At 43.3% G+C, this 19622-nt stretch overlaps 1 protein-coding gene across 7 annotated transcripts in view; it reads left to right on the top strand.

Moving 5' to 3' along the window:
- The window catches only part of BFAR (bifunctional apoptosis regulator), a 29246-nt gene extending 10161 nt beyond the window's left edge, over window positions 1–19085 (top strand). For 5 of the 7 annotated variants that reach the window (XM_037141225.2, XM_037141227.2, XM_053672139.1 and 2 more), the window contains 7 exons: window positions 7402–7738; window positions 8617–8821; window positions 9576–9745; window positions 12706–12850; window positions 14340–14513; window positions 15940–16142; window positions 17694–19084. In XM_037141225.2, coding sequence (XP_036997120.1) covers window positions 7476–7738; window positions 8617–8821; window positions 9576–9745; window positions 12706–12850; window positions 14340–14513; window positions 15940–16142; window positions 17694–17886 — 1353 coding nt within the window. In that variant the 5' untranslated portion in view covers window positions 7402–7475 and the 3' untranslated portion in view covers window positions 17887–19084. The other 2 variants (XM_037141228.2, XM_037141230.2) reach the window with 2 other exon arrangements.
- Window positions 19086–19622: the final 537 nt, after the last annotated feature.

The raw sequence follows: 19622 nt of genomic DNA, 5'->3' as shown, positions 1-19622 counted from the left end.
CTCTAGCCACCAAAGCCCACAAATTACTTTTTAAATCCTTTTGGCTAGATTGATCTCTTTTCCACCTTTCATTTCTGTGCTATTTTCATTTTTATCACCTTAGTTTCAGGAGTGATAACAGCTCACTTGTAACTCGTCCCAGCCTAGTCCTAGCCCTCCTTCCTGATCAGAGTGTCATCCTAAAGCACAGCTCTGCTGATCTCATTGCCTCTGAAACCTTGATGTGCTCCCAATGGCCCACCTGTGATTAACCAGGCACGTAAGACCCTGTATCAGACCAGTGTCTCCTGCATCACCCACTGCTCCCCATGAAAACACTGAGAGCAGCGCCAGGTCAGGACCATCTTTTCTGCCCGGCCCTCACTGGCAGGCCTGTATTGTTCCCGTGACGCTGAGTCCATATGAGATAAAGGTACCTGAAGGGTCTGCCCAGTGTCCCAGCTCGTAGGGGAGGTCAGCAGGTAGCAGTGTTTCAGTTATTTCCTAGAATAATACTGCTTGCATGGAAGTTGTTTAATGACCATGAGCCAAATAAAGGAACTATTCAAAATGATTTCTTTTTCCCAAAACCTATATAGAATATCTCTCACTTCCTTAGCAATTTGAAGACTATCCAAAATAAAGCACATAGAATTTTTTTACTTTTTCCTAAATATATAAATAATGAACAAATATGATTTTCAGAAATAATTTAGAATTTGTCATTATTATTTAGACTCTTTTTTTTCTTCCAAAAATGCCAGTTTTTAACGGGTCTGTACAAAAGATTGTTCCCCTCTCTACTACCATCTATTGTAACGATATTACTGTACTTTTAATATATGTTTAAATGAACACTAAGTTTAAAATTCAGTTCTGGCACCCTCTGTCTTCCGGCCTCCTTGCCGCCTCACGCCTCCGCGCCTCTTCGGCCCCAGGCCTCTCCGACTTCGCGCGGCACGCCCCCACGAGCTCTTCACGGAGCAAGCGCGGCAAAAGGCCCCACCGCGGGGCTAGATATTACATTACTCTGGCTGTGGCCGTCGTGCAAGAGAAACGAAAACATCTGCTTTATCATGTGGGATCACTGTCACTAGCAGTCACTTTGACGCTGAGATGGGCATATTCCCCAGCATTCTGAGTGCGGACAGGCATGCTACCACCTTGAAAAAGGCCACCTGGTCAGTTGAGAACAATGGCCCAAGTTCACATTACGTACCACGTAAAATAGCTGCTGCTGTTGCTGCTGAGCTGTGACAGACCATGGAACACTGAATCTGAATTTAAGAAGGATGAGGATTGAAACCACAGCCTTGGTGTATCCACTCTAACCAACTGAGCCACCAACCAGGGCCTGAAAGCAGCTTTTTAGAAAGAAAGAGAGACTTCCGCCAAGATGGAGGTTTAAGGTAGATGTGCCTGCCTCCTCACACAACCAAGTTTAGGGACAACTAAATATTAGCATCAGAAAACACAACCAGAACACGGAATACTGAACTTTTCGGAAGTCCGCTAACAACAAATTCTTCGGCCCGACCCGTAAGGGGCGAAACCGGCGTCGGGTGAGGAGTTACAAAGGAGTCGACCCGGGCGCGGAATCCAGACGCGCGAATCCAGTCGCACGGGTTCCAAACCCAGGATTGGACTTAGTGAGCTACCAAGCGGCCCACCGGGTGAGCGACTATGGAGGAGTCAGTGGGGAGGCGGTGGCAGCGAGTTGACTGAGGTTGCATGGTTGCACGCGGGTGAGGGAGTGAGCGCTTGGACCGGCGGTGGCTGCGGCGCCGGCGCCATTGCCATTTCCCCGCTCTGACCACACCCCCACATACAGGGTCACAACCCAGCGACCTGGGAATCCAAGGCGCCGCTCCTCCCACTTAAAGGGCCAGAACAGACCAAAAATGTCGCAGGAAGACCTCAAAGCCCCACAGATAAATCTAAGTGACGAAGAAATAGCAAATCTCTCAGACGCACAGTTTAAAACACTGGTCATCAGCTTCCTCACAGATCTGGTGGACTATAGCCACAAATTAGAGAAACATATGAAGGCTAAATTAAGGGAAATGAATGGAATTCCACAGGAAAACCATAGAGATGAAAAAAAAACTGGGACTCAAATCAATGGAGTGAACCAGAAGGAAGAAAAAAATGATCAATTAGAAAGGAATGAAGAAATAAGAATTCAGAAAAATGAGGAGAAGCTTAGGAACCTCCAGGACATCTATAAACGCTCCAATATCCGAATTATAGGGGTACCAGAAGGGGGAAAGACACAACCACCAGTGGAAAAACTATTTGAACAAATAATAAAAGAAAATTTCCCCAATCTGGCAAAGGAAATAGACTTCCAAGAAATCCAAGAAGCTCAGAGAGTACCAAAAAAGTTGGACTCAAGAAGAAACACACCAAGGCATATCATAATTACATTAGCCAAAATTAAAATGAAGGAAAGAATCCTGGAAGCAGCAAGAGGTAAGGGGACAATCACCTACAAAGGAGTCCCCATCAGGCTGTCAGCAGATTTCTCAAAAGAGACCTTACAGGCAAGAAGGGGCTGGAAAGAGGTATTCCAAGTCATGAAATCTAAAGACCTACAACCAAGATTGCTCTACCCAGCAAAACTTTCATTTAGAACGGAAGGACAGATAAAGTGCTTCTCAGATAAGACCAAATTCAAGGAGTTCATCATCACCAAGCCCTTATTATATGAAATGTTAAAGGGACTTATCTAAGAAAAAGAAGTTAAAGAAACATGAACAGTGAAAGGACAACAAACTCACAGTTATTAACAACCACACCTAAAACGAAAGCAAACTAAAAGGACAGCTAGATCAGGAGTGGAAACATAGAAATGAAGATCTTAAGGAGGGTTAGCAACAGGGGAGGTGGGAGGAGACGGGGGGAGAAGGTACAGAAAACAAGTAGCATAGACAGTAGATAGAAAATAGATGGGGGGGGCAAGAATAGTATTGGAAATATAGAACCTAAAGGACTTGAGACACATGGACATAAACTAAAGGGGGGTAATGGTGGGGTTGGGGGGCAGGGTGGAGGGGAATGAAGGGGGGAATAGAACAACTGTAACAGCATAATTAATTCAAAAAAATAAATAAATTTATTTAAAAAAATGTAAAGAAAGAAAAAAAAATTCAGTTCTGTTTATTTTCTAAGTTGAAAATTTACCATTGGTGTTAGGCTGAAAGAAATGTATTTCTTTCCGCCTAGTTATAATAATGTCATACATTTGCCTTAAGAACAACTTGGTAAGTACAGAAAACCAAAACCAATAAAACAATCATGACCCTCCCCACCCACACACCCACTACTAATATTTCATTGTCTTTTCTTCTAGCTCTTGTTGATAGATTTGCTTATTTAAAATATAGTGTTATTGTGTCCTATGTAAAAATTTTCACCGTATAAATTCTCTTTATCACTGCATTGGAAAACCAGGTAAATTGCCATACGCCAGGCTCTGTATAAGCCACTTTATTTGCACTCTACTTCATTCTGAAAACCTCCCCATGGCCCTGGATGGGTGGGCAACTTGGTTGGAGGGTCATACCGTGCACCAAAGGGTTCCGGGTTCAAGTCCCAGTCAGGGCACGTACCTAGGTTGTGGATTTGATCCTCGGTCGGGGCACGTATGGGAGGTACCTGTGGATGTTTCTCCCTCACGCTGATGTGTCTTTCCCACTCTCTAAAATCAATAAACATATCCTCTGGTGAGGATTAAAAAAAAAAAAAACAACCTTCCAATGAACACCCCAAAAGCATATAATATTGAATGTCAACTATAATTGAAAAATAACTTTTTCAAAGAACATTGATTCACTGATACAAATGACCTATATTTGAGGCTTAATATGGACTCTCCTGCTCTTCAAGTACTCATAAAAATTCTTAAAATCTTTTTAAAAAATCGCTCACTGGAATAAATCCTCTTACCACCCCCAACATACATGAGAAAGCTGAGACTCCAAGTTGATAAAGGACAGAGGTGGGGTAAGAACCCAGGCAGCCCAGCCCGGGGACCTGTTACTCACCACTGTGCCTGCAAAGCATAAACTGAGCTCTTCTCTGTGACCAGCGTGGGAGATGGAGAGTGATTTACTTTTTTCCCTTTACAATAGTGACATTGAGAAACTCACCCACTCGTGCCTACACTGTGATAATATCAGAAATAGTATAAACATTTCTTTTTTAAATATATTTTACCAATTATGCTATTATAGCTGTCCCATTTTTTTCTCCTCTCTACTCCCTTCCCCCTTCCTCCCACCAGCATTCCCCCCCTTAGTTCATGCCCATGGGTCATACATATGAGTAATTTGGCTTCTCTATTTCCTATACTACTGTTAACTTCCCCCTGTCTATTTTGTACCTACCAATTATGCTTTTTATTCCTGTACCTGTTCTCCCATTCTCCCCACTCCCTCTCTCCAATGATAACCCTACATGTGATCTCCATTTCTGTGATTCTGTTCTTGTTCTAGTTGTTTGTTTGTTTTTTGTTGTTTTTTTAGGTTTGGTTGTTGATAGTTGTGAGTTAGTTGTCATTTTACTGTTCATGGTTTTGATCTTTTTCTTAGATAAGTCCCTTTAACATTTCATATAATAAGGCCTTCGTGATGATTAACTCCTTTAATTTGACCTTATCTGAGAAGCACTTTATCTGCCCACCCCATTCTAAATGATAGCTTTGCTGGATAGAGCAATCTTGGCTGTGGGTCCTTTCTTGTCATGACTTGGAATACTTCTTTCCAGCCCCTTCTTGGCCTGTAAGGTTTCTTTTGAGAAATCAGCTGAGAGTATGATGGGAACTCCTTTGTAGGTAACTTTCTCCTTTTCTCTTGCAGCTTTTAAGATTCTCCCCTTATCCTTGATCCTGGGTAGTGTAATTATGATGTGCCATGGTATGTGCTTCCTTGAGTCCAACTTCATTGGGATTCTCTGAGCTTCCTGGACTTCCTGGAAGTCTATTTCCTTTGCTAAATTGGGGAAGTTCCCTTCATGATTTTTTCAAATAAGTTTTCAATTTTTGTTCTTCCTCTTCTCCTTCTGGCACCCCTATGATTTGGATATTGGAACGTTTAAAGTTGTCCCAGAGGTTCCTAAGCCTCTCTCATTTTTGAATTCTTGTTTCTTCATTCTGTTCTGGTTAAATGTTCGGTTCTTCTCTGCTTCAAATCATTGATTTGAGTCCCGGTTTCTTTCCCTTCACTGTTGGTTCCCTGTATATTTCTTATTTCAGTTTGCATAGGCTTCACTTTTTTCTCTATTTTGCAACCATACTCAACCATTTCTGTGAGCATCCTGATTACCAGTGTTTTGAATTGTGCGTATGATAGGTTGGCTAGGTCTTCATCACTTAGTTCTATTTTTGGAGCTTTAATCTGTTCTTTCATTTGGGCCATATTTTTTTTGTCTGGAGGCACCTGTTATGTAGTAAGGGGTGGAGCCTTAGGGTGTTCACCAGAGCAGGGCAACCCACAAGTAGCTCTTTTCTTGCGCTATATGGGAGAGGAGTCCCAGAGGGAACAATGCCCTGCTCAGTTCTTGGCAGGCTTTCAGTCACTTCTCCCGCTTCCCACAGCAAATTGGGCCCTTCTGGTGCTGGTTCCCAGGTGAGTGGGTTTGTGTACGTTCTAGGACCCTGTGGGCCTCTCCAGTGAATTCTCCTGTGAAGCTGGGAGTTTCTCCTGCACTGCAACCCGTACAGGTTTTTACAACCAGAAGTTTGTTGTTTTTTTTTTAATTGAGTGAGCACTTTAAAAAAAATTTTTTTTTAATTTATCTTTAGAGGGGAAGGGAAGGAGAGAGGGAGAGAAATATCAATGTATGGTTGCCCGTCGTATGTCCCCTGCTGGGAACTGGCCTGCAACCCAGGCATGCGCCCTGACTGGGAATCGAATCGCGATCCTTTAGTACGCAGGCCCGTGTTCAATCCACTGAGCTACACCAGCCAGGGCTACAACCAGAAGTTTTGAGTCTTTTCCCGAGCTGGAACCGTGGATCGCATGGTTTCTCACTCCCCAGTTGTTCCTCCCAGTTAATCTGCATGCAAATGTGGGACCACTCAGTCCTCCAGCTGCCTCCTTGCCACTCATCCTCTTCTGCCCTAACTCTGTCTCCACCCCTCCTACTAGACTGAATGAATGTTTCTTCTTTAACTCCTTGGTTATTGGACTTCCACATAGTTATATTTTCTGGCAGCTCTGGTTATACTTTGGTTTTATTTTAAAAGATTTTATTATTTATTTCTAGAGAGAGGTGAAGGGAAGTAGGAAGGAGAGTGAAACATCCATGTATGGTTGCCTCTCCTGCACCCCCTACTGAGGACCTGGCCTGCAACCCAAGCATGTGCCCTGACTTGGAATCAAACCCGCAACACTTTGGTTTGCAGACCTAGGCTCAGTCCACTAAGCTATACCAGCCAGGGCTATTTTTGGTGTTTAAATTTGTTGCTGTCCTTCTTTTGGTTGTACAAGTAGGCAAAGTATATCTACCTATGGCTCCATCTAGGCTAGAAGTCCAATAATCATTTCTTTAGCCCTGTTTACACCACACTATCCTAGCCACTTTACTCTCACTGTCTCTAATCCTCAAAGGAAGTCTTGAAAGTTTTTGTACTGTTATCACCATTTCACCATTGAGAAAAAGGCTCAAAGAGCTCAAGTAACTTATGCATAGTCACAGAGCTAGTGAGTAGGTGAGTTGAGATTCTAACTCCGTGGTTAGAATTCGCCATTTTACTACATCTTCAAAAAAAATGTCCTGAGACCCAGATGAAAATGAGAAGAGAATGGTCCTTTGCCATTTGCATATTAGAGACATTAACATGTTTCCCTGGCACCAAATTGACTTGATCCAGAGAGCATCATATGCATGTTTGGGTTGATTCGGGGGCAAAGGTAATATGGAGCCATGCAGGTTGATCTGACACAGGGTACCTCAAAAACAAGACTTCACTCACTTACTGGATCTGCTCTTGTGGGAGCCTCTGAAATGAAATGTTTTTATAAAACACATAATTTCCTAATGGAAAGGAAGATTTGTTTGGGCAAAATGTGTTATATACATGAAATACATTTGTTATTGCCAACTTCAGACATTTTACTGAACCAAGAAGCTAGTTTATTTGAAGTCAGACACACTGAAAGGATTTTAATTGAGAAATTGAGGCTAGAGAAATTACATTTTCAAAAGAAGTTAGTAAAAGAGTAGGATCTAGAAATCTCTACACCACCTCTCAAGTCTGTTGAAATTTCCACTACATTATTTTGCTTTACCTAATTTTTGGAATGTAAGTTTTTAGAAATCAAATTTGTCACGTAAAAATCAGCTTTAATTGAATGGCAGTAATCTCGAATACTTATTAAACTATTTGTCTTGTTTCTGTTGCTATCTCTCTTTTTCTAGATTTAATGATGCTTTGCAGCAGTTTTCTAAGTCTGAAACTTTCTGTGCCTGTGGATCCCAGAATTTGCTAAGAGATGGAGGAGTCTCAGCAAAATGATCTGAACACGATGACCCTTGAGAAGGATGACCCTCTCGAGAGCACCAGCCCTCAGATTTCTGTTAGTGAATTTTCTTGCCACTGCTGTTACGACATCCTGATTAACCCCACCACCTTGAACTGTGGGCATAGCTTCTGCCGGCACTGCCTGGCTTTATGGTGGGCCTCTTCGAAGAAAACAGAGTGTCCAGAATGCAGAGAAAAATGGGAAGGTTTCCCCAAAGTCAATATTCTCCTCAGGTATGCTCCGTCCATAGTGGTAGCACATACAGCTTGTTCGATGTGGTTTGTCTTAATGGTGCAGCCATGTTTGAAAAGGCCGGAGGCACAGAGCTGACCTCCACCGTGGTCATTCTGGATCTGCTGGATGTGAATCAGGGAGCTCAAGGACCTGAAAATCCAGACTCCCTTCCTCATAGGTGACTGTGATTTGTTTATTATTTATTATAAGTAAATGAAAGAAATTCTAGTTATCAGACCATTGTTTGTAATTCTTTGTTATATAATACTTTTTAATTGATTTGTATTCACTGAGAACACCCTAGGTCTAACGGGGAGAATGGTGTAAGTGTACAATTCTAAATAACTGGTTTGATGCTGATTTTCAGCCTTTGCTAAACTCTGTACCAGCTGTTACATTAATCGAGGTAGGCGTTCATGTGTAGCCTCATACAGCAAACGGCAAGACCTTTCAGTTAGCGGTTATTCCATTCATAATGTTCATAATGTTTAAAGTTCTTTGGAGATATTGCTTATTGTGAGATCTTTGACCCTAAATTCCTTGTCTCTTCTTCTGTCGTCTTGATATCAACAGAATACCATAAGTTCCATGAAAACATTAACACCACATTCAGGAGATGTATTTACAAACACCTTGCTTTTACCTGGCAGCCTTGTTTCACCTGAATGTTAATCTTAAACTGAAGGAGCTTTCTCTGATTGTGTATAATTGAGAATGAAAAGAACCCAATAGTATGACCTGATGGTTGGTCTTTTCACTTACTACTGAACTTCACTTTTTTTCTAAATAAATGTTCACAGTTTATTTTGGCTTTTAAACATTATGAGTATATTTAATAAAACATCTCTCCTGTGATTTTTTTTTCTGTTCTTCATAGGGATGCTATTGAAAAATTATTTCCTGATGCCATTAGAATGCGATTTGAAGACATTCAGCAGAACAATGACATAGTCCAGAGTCTCGCAGCCTTTCAGAAATACGGGAATGATCAGATTCCTTTAGCTCCTAATACAGGCCGAGTGAATCAGCAGAGAGGAGGAGGATTCTTTTCGGGAGTCCTCACAGCTTTAACTGGTGTGGCAGTAAGTTGATTGCTTTTTCTCTGTCCCCTACCCTCCCACGGCTTGTATTGAAATCGGTTCTATTGAAATACACCTAAATGATTGATGACATTGCTGCATGTGATAATTCAGTACATGCATTGAAATCTGCTGGGTTGTGTGATTCTTTGGGGATACTGCTTACTCAGAGTAGACAGCGTAGTTGTCAGAGCCCGGTGAATGTTAGCTTTATCTCATTTCATCTTCCTCATAGCCTGTGCAATAGGGACCATTATTATTCTTATTTCAGAGATAAGGAAATAGGTGATAAAACTGGAACTTGAGACAATGTCTGCCTTGATGATAGAGTCTTGAGCACACCCCTTAACTAACTTCTAGTGTAAATAAAAACTATTTCCTTTTCTTTTTAAGTTCCATGCAAAAGAAATCTAATGTTACACATTTTTCAGTAGAAAAGATACATGAGTTAGTTATGTTGGCCAGGTTGGCGGGGTCATGGGAGCAGTGCGCCCAGGTGTCCTGTGACGAGTCCTGCTGCTGTCTCTGTTCCCTCGAGGCCCAGCAATCATCAGACAGATGAGCCTGCCAAGAGCCGTGCCTCCCCAGAGCTGTGCCTCCCTATTCTCTAGCGGTGGCGTTGCCCTGCTTCTCTGTACAGACTTGGCATCATTCCCTGCGAGCTTAGCCTCTTCCCTTCCTTGCCTCACACTCACACATTTGGAAACTGGCATCTCCGACTTGTCTGTGTCTTAAGATCCCTGTCACTTCTCCCCAGGTGGTCCTGCTCGTGTATCACTGGAGCAGCAGGGAATCTGAGCATGACCTCCTGGTCCACAAGGCTGTGGCCAAGTGGACAGCAGAAGAAGTTGTCCTCTGGCTGGAGCAGCTGGGCCCTTGGGCCTCTCTCTACAGGGACAGGTTTTTATCTGAAAGAGTAAATGGAAGGTGAGGAACAAAACCTTTGACACATCACTGATATTTTTTAAAATAGCTTTATTGAGATATTATTTACATAGCAGAATGTTCACCATTTAAAGTGTACAATCAGTGGTTTTTAATATATTTATACATATGTACTGACATTACCACAGTCAAGTTTTAGAACATTTTCATCACCCCCAAATGAAAATCTTACCCTTTAGCAGTCCATCCTTGTTGCAATCCATCCTTGTTTTCTCCTCATTCCACCCCATGTGCCACCATTCTACCTTCTGTCTCTGTGGGTTTGCCTGTTCAGAGTATTTCATTAATGGTGTCATGCAACACGTGGCCTTGTCTGTCAGGCCTTTTTACTTAGCATCATGTTTTCAGGGTTTGTGCAGGTTGCAGCATGTGTCAGTGCTTCATTTTTATGGCTGAATAATATTCCACCTTGTGGTCATACTAGTTTATTTATCCATTCTTCAGCTGATGGGCGTTTGGGATGATTCCAGGCTGGAGCCATGGTAAACAATGCTACAGTGATCATTTGTGTACAAGTTATCGTGTGGTATATATTTCAGCACTCTCTAGAAGTAGAATTGCTGGGTCAGATGGTAACTCTATGTTTAACTTTTTGAGGAACTGTCAGATTGTTTCCCAAAGTATCTGTACCATTTTGTGTCACTTAAATTTTAATTTGTTGCTTTCTTATAAAACTAGCATATATTTATTATTTATTTCAAAATAACAACACAGAACTAAAGGATATTGGATGAAATACCTTGGGCTCCTACTCTTCAGAAAAAAACAGTTATCATCTGCTGGAGTCTATTCAGTTGATCTCTACCAAAACATATTTGGGTTGTTTCCTTTTCCTGTTCTAGGTAGCTTCATGCAACATTGTAGCAAGTGCTTGGAGGAACTCATTAATGTCAGGAACTTGCCAATCTCTGGGCTCTAAGAGGCCTGCCTCTGCCCATCAACAAACCCCTATCCGTTTAGAGCACTGTCCATCTTTACTGGGGCTGCTCCTTCCCTTGGAGGGACCGTGTAGGGATGTTACTTAGAACACCACACAGCTCGCAGAGTAGCAGCTCTCTAAGCTGCTTGTTTCAGACTTGAACTCCCCTCGCTGTCTCCCCTCCCACCCCAGTCACTTTTCCCTTCTGTACTGAGCTTCCACTGTTTGACTGTCCTTTGTGGAAACTAGAGTGCTCCCACTGTAATTGTCTAGGGGTTTTTGTTTGCTTTGTTTTGTTTTGTAAACATTATTGTGTTCCCTCCCACAGCCCAGAACTGTGGTTGTAAAAACAATTCTTTACCTAGATAATAAAAGATATCTTTGTATAACTGTCATTCTTCTGGAGGGAGATTCATAAAACTGGAACTGCTGGGTCAAAGGGAGTAAGTAAGCCTTTACCACCTACGTAAGCGTGACCGAATCACCCACGACAGGACGTCAGGGCACATTCCTCCAGTGGTGACTATAGTGGTCTCATCTGCCAGCGCACAGGGTGCTTCTTATGATGCGTCACTGCGGGTGGATTTGTGTTTTTCTCTCTTCTGTTTTTTAAGTTGATTTTTTCAATTGATTTTTAGAAATTGAAACATCGATTTATTGTTCTTCTTATTTATGCACTCATTGGGTGATGCCCTGACCAGGGATTCAATTGCAACATTGGTGTATCAGGTGACCCTTTAACCAACTGAGCTACCTGGCCAGAGCCAGATTTGTGTTTTCTGATGAAAGAGAACAGATAGGAGATCTACAATTATTTTTATTAAATAATTATCCCAAAGCAACTGCTACTAATGTCATGATGTTTTACTGGCTTTCTTTCCAATGTTTTTCCTGTTCACATACATACACACACACTTTAAAAAACAGAAATGTGTTGAGGGGTGGGGGATATAAGGGGACTAAAAAGTAATGTAAAAGAAATGACAAAAAGGATTAAATTTTTTTAATTTTTTATTTATTTTTAGATAGAGGGGAAGGGAAGGAGAAAGTGGGAGAGAGACATCAATGTGTGGTTGCCTCTCATGTGTCCCCTACTGGGGACCTGGCCTGAAACCCATGCATGTGCCCTGACTGGGAATCGAACCAGCGACCCTTTGCTTCACAGGCCCATGCTCAATCCACTGAGCTATACCAGCCAGGGCAGGATTAAATTTTTAATAAAACAGAAGTGTGCCCTGGCTGGTATGGTTCAGTGGATTGAGTGCCGGCCTGTGAACTGAAGGGTCACCAGTTTGATTCCCAGTCAGGTCACACACCTGGGTTGCAGGCCAGGTGTTCCCAGTAGGAGGTGCGCAAGAGGCAACCACACATTGATGTTTCTCTCCCTTTTTTTGTCCCTCGCTTCCCCTCTCTAAAAATAAACAAATAAAATCTTTCAAAAAATGTGGGAGAGGTCAGAGTGCATAGCTGAAAGATCAAAGGTCAGGAGCAAAGCAGCCCCGAGTATTCCTTGAGTAGGTCACTTTATTTCTCTGAGCCGGTTTTCTCATCCAAAAAATGGGCATGAGGCCACCCGCCCATAGAATTGTTAAATAGGTCAGTGATGATTTATGAAAGTATTTCAGATAGTCAGTGGCAAATAGTAAGTAGTTGTTTGCTATTATTAATGGTATTTCAGCCCTGGCCTGAGTGGCTTCAGTTGGCTAGATGTCATGGGACAGGGCAGAAGGTCACCACTCTGGTTCCTGGTTAGGGTATATGCCTGGGCTGTGGGCTGAGTCCCTGATTGGGGCACGTGTGAGAGACAGACCAGTTGGTGTTTCTCTCGTACATGAATGTTTCTGTCCCTCTTCTCTCCACTTCCCCTCTCTCTAGAAATAAAAAAATCTTTTAAAAAATTATATTTCATATTATAGTAGTTATCTTACCTCAAGGCTGAAGTATTTGTGTTAACATAGAACTCTGTGGAAAGTTTGCTTCCAGTACATAACCTCAGAAGAATTCTATTCCCTTCCCACCACAGATTGCTTTTAACTTTGACAGAGGAAGAATTTTCAAGGGCGCCATATACCATAGAAAACAGCAGCCACAGAAGAGCCATCCTCATGGAATTAGAGCGCGTCAAAGCCCTAGGCGTGAAACCCCCCCAAAATCTCTGGGAATATAAGGTGAACTCTTCATTTTTTTTTTAATTTTATTTTAATTGTTGTTCAAGTACAGTTTTCCTGTCTTTTACTCCCATTCAGCCCCCCCAACCCTCCCCATCTCCCTCCCATTTCCACCTCCCCCCCTTGTTTTTGACCATGTGTCCTTTATACTTGTTCCTATAAACCCTTCCCCTTTTCCCCTGAACTTTCTTCCCCTCTCCCTTCTGGTCACTGTCAGCAAGTAGGGAACAATGCAGCAATCACCTGCACACCCACTGCTTAAGAAAACATCACAGCCATGAGCGAAGCCCTGCCTCCCCACCCTCCGTATAGGTCCCACACTCCTACAGCCAGCTGCACCTCTTTTCCAGGCCTGTTTTCCTGCTTATATTATGTGTCTGCAAGTACTAGGAGCATGTTCCTGTAGATTTTCAACCTTAATGTATGAGGCACGAACTGAGCTTGTCTTTCTGCCAGTGGTGTCTGTCTCTTTGGCTCTCGTTTACTCATTTCCTCTTGTGCACAGTGTCACACAAGCACAACTAGGTGACAGTTTATGCATTCCCCTGTTGATGAATACTGAGATTGTTTCTATCTCTGCTCTTAGAAACTGCTGCTGTGGAAGTTCTTACACTTATACACAAGAGTTTCTTTATGGTGTACTGAGGAAGAAGGTTACTAGGTCATAAATCATGTACATCTTCACTAGATGGTGGTAAATTGTTCTTCAGTACAACTGCACCAACGGGTTCTCCTTCACAGAGAGGATTTTGCAAATACTGTACTATAAAACAAATATTCTATTTTTTAATTTGGGGTAGAGTATTTGGAATATTCTGACTAAGACTCTAAAAAAGACATCATGGAGAAAAAAAATTTTTTTAAATCATAAATAACCAGCAAGTTTATGGGAGGAAAATGCTCACTCGTAATTAAAGAAGTGTAAAAATAACCAGAAGGCATTTTTTTTACTTTTGTCAAGGATAAAGACACTCAATAATATAAAGAAAAAGGCACAAAATGTTTAGAATCTTTTTTTCATTTAACATATCATTAGCATTATCCGAAACTTCTTATGTTCATTTTTCAGTCCTTCAATATCTACTATAACATCATTACTTAATTTGCAGATTTTACATTTCTTTATCATGCACAATGCAACACCAAACATTTTGTGCATAAAGCCTTCTGCACTTCAGATTATACATTTTTAAGACTGATATATTTTGCAAAATTGCTTTCCAAAAAGGTTGTGTTCTATCAGCAGTGCTTCAGAGAATTCTTCCCATCACCCCTTCTCCCCACAGCTGTGGAGAGATTGGAACTTTATATAATGTAGCCTCAGGATTGACCACATAGCCTCTTGTCACCATTCATTCATTCCTTGTCTATGCAAACAACACAAAAAAAAAAGGCTGATGGCAGAGGGTGTGAGGTTGTAGATGTAATGTGGGTGGGAGCTGGCCATCATGGTGGTGACATGGCCTTGAGTCCACCTCATTCCCTGCAGGCTGTGAACCCAGGCAGGTCCCTGTTCCTGCTGTATGCCCTCAAGAGCTCCCCCCGACTCGGTCTGCTGTACCTCTACCTGTTTGACTACACGGACACCTTCCTACCCTTCATCCACACCATCTGCCCTCTGCAGGAAGACAGCTCTGGGGAAGACATCATCACCAAGCTTCTGGTAGGTCTGCAAAGTGCCTTGAATGAAGCTATTCTACCATTTCTCAGTGTGGTATGGAACTAGAGACATGGCTGTAGCCTATCATGGAAGAGCAAACAACAGCCAGTTTTCATTTGGATTTTGCAAGGAGAGCCCCTACAAAAGAAAATAAGAAGGAACTTCTCCACTCCCAGAAGCCTGTTTTGTTTCCAGCATTGCCTAGCAAGAGGTGTTGCCCTCTGGACTTGAAATATTTAGAGGGGGGAAACCAGCATTGCTTCTATTATAAAAGCTAGAACAGGTCCCGGTTGTTTGAGAGTTAGATTTATGAGTCTGCCAGCCTGGTAATCTGCCTCTCAATAGGATCCCCAAAGGATGATTTCTTGCCTTACCCCACAAGGCGAGGGTAGTGCCTGTCCTGTTGATCTCAGAACAGTAAGCTGTTGTCCAGCTCGTTGATGGGTGTCCTCACATCACCTAAGATGGTTACCTACCATGGCTCTTGTTTCTTCAGTGTGACCCATGAATCCTTCAGAGTTATTGGTGGATCCCATTGACTACAGGTGATTTCTGTATCTAGTTGGTCATTTGAGGGTACATTCTCTGCAATGCTGCTCTTGGGGCAGTCCCTCTGATCTGTTTATTTCAAAAAGTCACAGAGATACAGGAATTGTCATACATGACCCATACCCATAAATATTGAAATAGAATTCCTAAATCTTCAAATAACGTTTTTTAGACATTTCAGTCAAGTATCTGCCTATTGGACTTCAGCCTTGGAAGTAGTTTAAAGCCTGCTGATTAGCCCCTTTGCACAGTGTTCCTCTCATCACCCACTTCCCAGCTGTTACCTGCGCTTGCTGGACTGGGAGCACAGACCACCTGACCTTTCCATTTTAACAAGCCCCAACACCCCTGCCAGCTTATCAGGCTACCCTGTTTCTTGGAACACTCAGTGTCTGCTACGTCATACACAGTCTTGCTGCGCTTCCATTAGCTTCTGAATGCCTATGAGTTGTCTAAGTACTTCTGTTAATTTTCTCAAGGTTTGCGTTTAATTTTTCCATGACCCGTTATTCTGCCACAGCTAAGATGTTGAATTTGGGAAACTGAGCTACACATACAGCAGGGCAAAGTTTTTTAAATTGGTCAGTTTCAGTTTGTTTCAACCCCATTTTTTATGACTTACGCTTAGATTTTTACTTCTGAACTTCGACAATTATGTAACAACCATCTCCCAGTTCGACCTGTTTGGTAACATTTAGCCAATGTAAGATTATTACAAGGTGAGTTGATGAATGGAAATTTTATCTTAGATTGTTTGTGAGGGGTCGTTTTAATAAATGTAAAAACTCACTGAGATAACCGCAATACTATATTTTGTGTAAAATCCAGTCCTCGTAATTTGTGTGTCCGTTTTTTATTTGTTTGTATGTTATTTTTAAAGGATCTTAGAGAGCCCACATGGAAGCAGTGGAGAGAATTTCTTGTCAAATACTCCTTCCTTCCTTACCAGCTGATTGCTGAATTTGCTTGGGACTGGCTGGAAGTCCATTATTGGACATCACGGTTTCTCATTGTCAATGCCATGTTACTCTCAGTTCTGGAATTATTCTCCTTTTGGAGGATCTGGTCAAGGAGTGAGCTGAAGTAAGTGTGTTTTTATGTTGGAGATGGTTGGGGCAACAGAGACTAGAAAAGGTGTTTTTGAAGTGTTACTCAGACATGAAGACTCCTTGTCCTCTGGTTTAGAAACGCCTCCTTAAACAGCAAATAGGAAAAACTGCGTTGTATTGTGGGGTGGGAGGCTTTCACAGTGCTCATCATTAAAGTGTTTCTCCAGGTATCTTATCTCCACATAATCTCCCATGGAGTCCCTGGGGGTGGAGGCTGTGCCTGAAGAATTTTAATAATTAGGGAATAAGAAAGTGAGAAATGAGGGTACTTTTTCTCACCTTTTTGGAGAAACAGCATTGTGATAGAGCATAGAGATCTGATGAGGAATTCTGTAGACACGAGTTCTAATCCTGCCCTACCACCACCCGGAAGAGTAACAGTTTCTCTGAATGTATAAAATGAGAATTGGACTAAACAGCCACGAAGTTGGGGTGCTTGATTGCAAGTAACAGAAACCAGCCTAAGTTGGCTTTCCTGAAAAGAATAATGGCCAGTTAAGGCATCCTTTGGGGCTGGACCCAGAGACCTATGCTACCATTAGGACTGACTTTTTGTCTCCCACTCAAAGCTCTGCTCTTTGCTGTTTGTTCAGCCTCAGGCAGCTGTCTTCACGGGGGACCCCTCAGTCACTCCAGGCATAGGGCCGAGCAGCTTAGCAACGCTTGTGAGAGGAGAGCACTTTCCCTGTACTACTTTGAAAGTCTCAAGCTCACATGCCTTTGCTCTGATTGGTCCAGCCTGGGTCACATGCTCACCTGAACCCATCACTTGGTGCAGGGATATGCTCATTGAATTTACTGGGATGACCCTCCTGGGGACTCTTGTTGCTCAAGGCACACACTAATCCCCCAACCAGGGGCCAACTCCAACCCCACTCAGACCACATGGAAAAGAATGGGAAAGAGGCACCCCAAAGGAAAACTCAAAGTGTTTCCAGAAAAAAGGGGATGGCTGCTTGGCACGCAAAAGTAACACATCACCTCACCGCGATCCTTGAAGCCTGAAGCATCCTGTAACTCAGAGGGCTCTTGACTTTGTCAGTCAAGAGCAGCCTTAAAATAGTTCTGAGAACCTGACAAGAGTCTTCCTCATTTATTTCAATTTAGTGAACTGATGTCTTCGCACACAGTTCATTGAGCCCCTACAGTGTCCCTGGCTCCACTCTGGGCACTGCAGATCTTTTGATTAAAAAAGACAGACTGTCCGTACTCTGAAGGTATACGGCCTCTCAGAGAAAATATGTGTGTAAGATATATACAAATGTGACGCAGTGATGAAGCAGGTGGGGTTGGGGCTCTAACGGGGATCCCTCACCTGGTGTGGATAGAGCCCTGAGGCAGCACTGTGTCGGCCGCATCCTGGGAGTGGAAGATTGGTCAGGCAAAGGCACCGTCTCAGGGACAGAAAACAAGGTCCTCGCAGCCCAGGCGACCTGGCAAACAGCCCCGGGGCCGAGCACTTGGGTGTCATCATTAGGATCACCGTCACTATCCCACCTCTCAAATGCTTCTCTTCTTCTTTTAGGACTGTGCCTCAGAGGATGTGGAGCCATTTTTGGAAAGTCTCAACACAGGGGCTTTTTGTGGCCATGTTCTGGCCCCTCATTCCTCAGTTTGTTTGCAACTGTTTATTTTACTGGGCCCTGTACTTCAACCCAATTATTAACATTGATCTTGTGGTCAAGGAAGTCCGACGGCTGGAAACCCAAGTGTTGTGAGTGACACTGCTCAGGCTCTGAGGGACTCTTGCAGCCTCCCTGGCGGCTGAGCTTTGATGCTGAAGTGAAGGGGCAGTGGGGTGAGAAGTGACTTCCTGTTTCCTCTCCCTGGAGAACAAGGTGCTGCCTTCTCTGTCAAAGACTGTAACCAGGTCCTCTCTCCCTCTGCCTGTGCCATTGTGGCAGCAGGGACTGACGTCCCAGAGCTGGGCCAACACAGCAGTAGCACCTTGCACCTAACCGCCTTGCTCACACGAACTTAAGAGGCCCAGTCCACTACGGCCTGCAAGGACCCAGGGTTCTCAGAAGACGGGTGGGCGCCACCAGAAGGCTGCCGCATCAGCAGTCCCGCATGCCCTCACCCCAGTGACGAACAGAAGCTGCCGGGGCAGGCTGGAGTCCTGAGACTGAGCCCGGCCGGGCTTGTTGGCGCCAGGCCTGTCCTCTTAAGTCTAGTGTAGGAAAATGAGAGATTTTGTCGTAAGCATAGACAGTTGCACATAAAAAATACAGAGAAAAACCCAAAATCCAATAGACAATTCTTACTGAAAATGAGTTGCTAGGAAGTTGAAGAGTTAACCCTCTAAAGGATTTGGTCTGAGACTAGAATGATGGTTAGACTGAACCTGTTTCCCACTTCTGGTTTTGGAACGTTTGGACCCCTTTCTCGGGGTCGGGAGGGGTTGAGTGGGATGTCGGGATATTAACGGAGAATAATTCACACCAGGCTGAGCTGCCTCAGTGCTACTTAAAATTGGTTTTTTTTGGGGAGGGGGGGTTGCTTTGTTTGTTTTTAAGAATTTAATCTGTAAAATCCAGGATAGTTCTTTTGTTCGATGAAATATTTTATACATTGACCTCACACTGTATAATTTTTATCTCCTCATTCTGATATATAAAACAGCAAGTATCATTACACCAAATGCTGTAATTGTAAATGTGAATGAGATGAACTATGCCTCTTACTTCCTTCTGGTTTGAAAGCAGCAGGTGTGAAATGGGACCCATCTGAAGATGGGCCCGCAGAGATAAGCTTGCATCCAAAGTGTTTTTTGTGACTCCATGAACCATTCATTATTCCTTTGTATCTTTGAAGATTTCACTCAAACTTTGCATCTGAAAGTTTGAAGAAATTACTTGAAATAAAAACAAAGGTCTTTAATAAAGATAAAACTTCTAGAGAAAAATGTTCAGAAAACATGAAAATCAGAAATGTTCAATCAAACCTCCTAGTCCTGCTGAAGTCCCCCGGCTTCCCTGCCTGGCGGGAGCATTGCGCCACCACCCTTAAGTATCTTAAGTGAAAGGGGGGAGAATGTGTTTTTTCCTCAGGTGTTTGCTGTCAGGCCCCAGGGCTGCCTGACTTTACCTGCATGACACTCAACCTGCCAGAGACTGCACAGTACAGGTCTGAGCACACTGCAATATTCACAGCCCTGCTCTCCTACCTTCTGGGGTTCCTGTTCTCCTTTCCAGATAAAGAGATGGAGGTTGAGTGGCACTGGGGGTGCTGGGCCCAGGCTGGACCACAGGTTGCCTGACTCCCAGTCCATTGTCCCCCACACCCTCCCCACATCCTGCTGCAGAGGTGAGTGATACCCACATCTGCTCAGGGGAGCAGAGCAAAGGAGACCTGGCCCAGAGCACATGGTCTGAGCGGGACTTCCACTCTACTGCCAGTAGGAGGGACAGGCACCTCGGAGCCAGGGCCATAGCCGCCTCCCTCCCCTTGCACC

The sequence above is a fragment of the Artibeus jamaicensis genome, unplaced genomic scaffold (assembly GCF_021234435.1).
Source record: "Artibeus jamaicensis isolate MK-2021 breed Jamaican fruit bat unplaced genomic scaffold, CSHL_Jam_final contig_729, whole genome shotgun sequence".
NCBI lineage: Eukaryota > Metazoa > Chordata > Mammalia > Chiroptera > Phyllostomidae > Artibeus > Artibeus jamaicensis.
The sequence above is the reverse complement of the archived record's forward strand: the minus strand, read 5'-3'. Positions and strand labels throughout refer to the sequence as shown.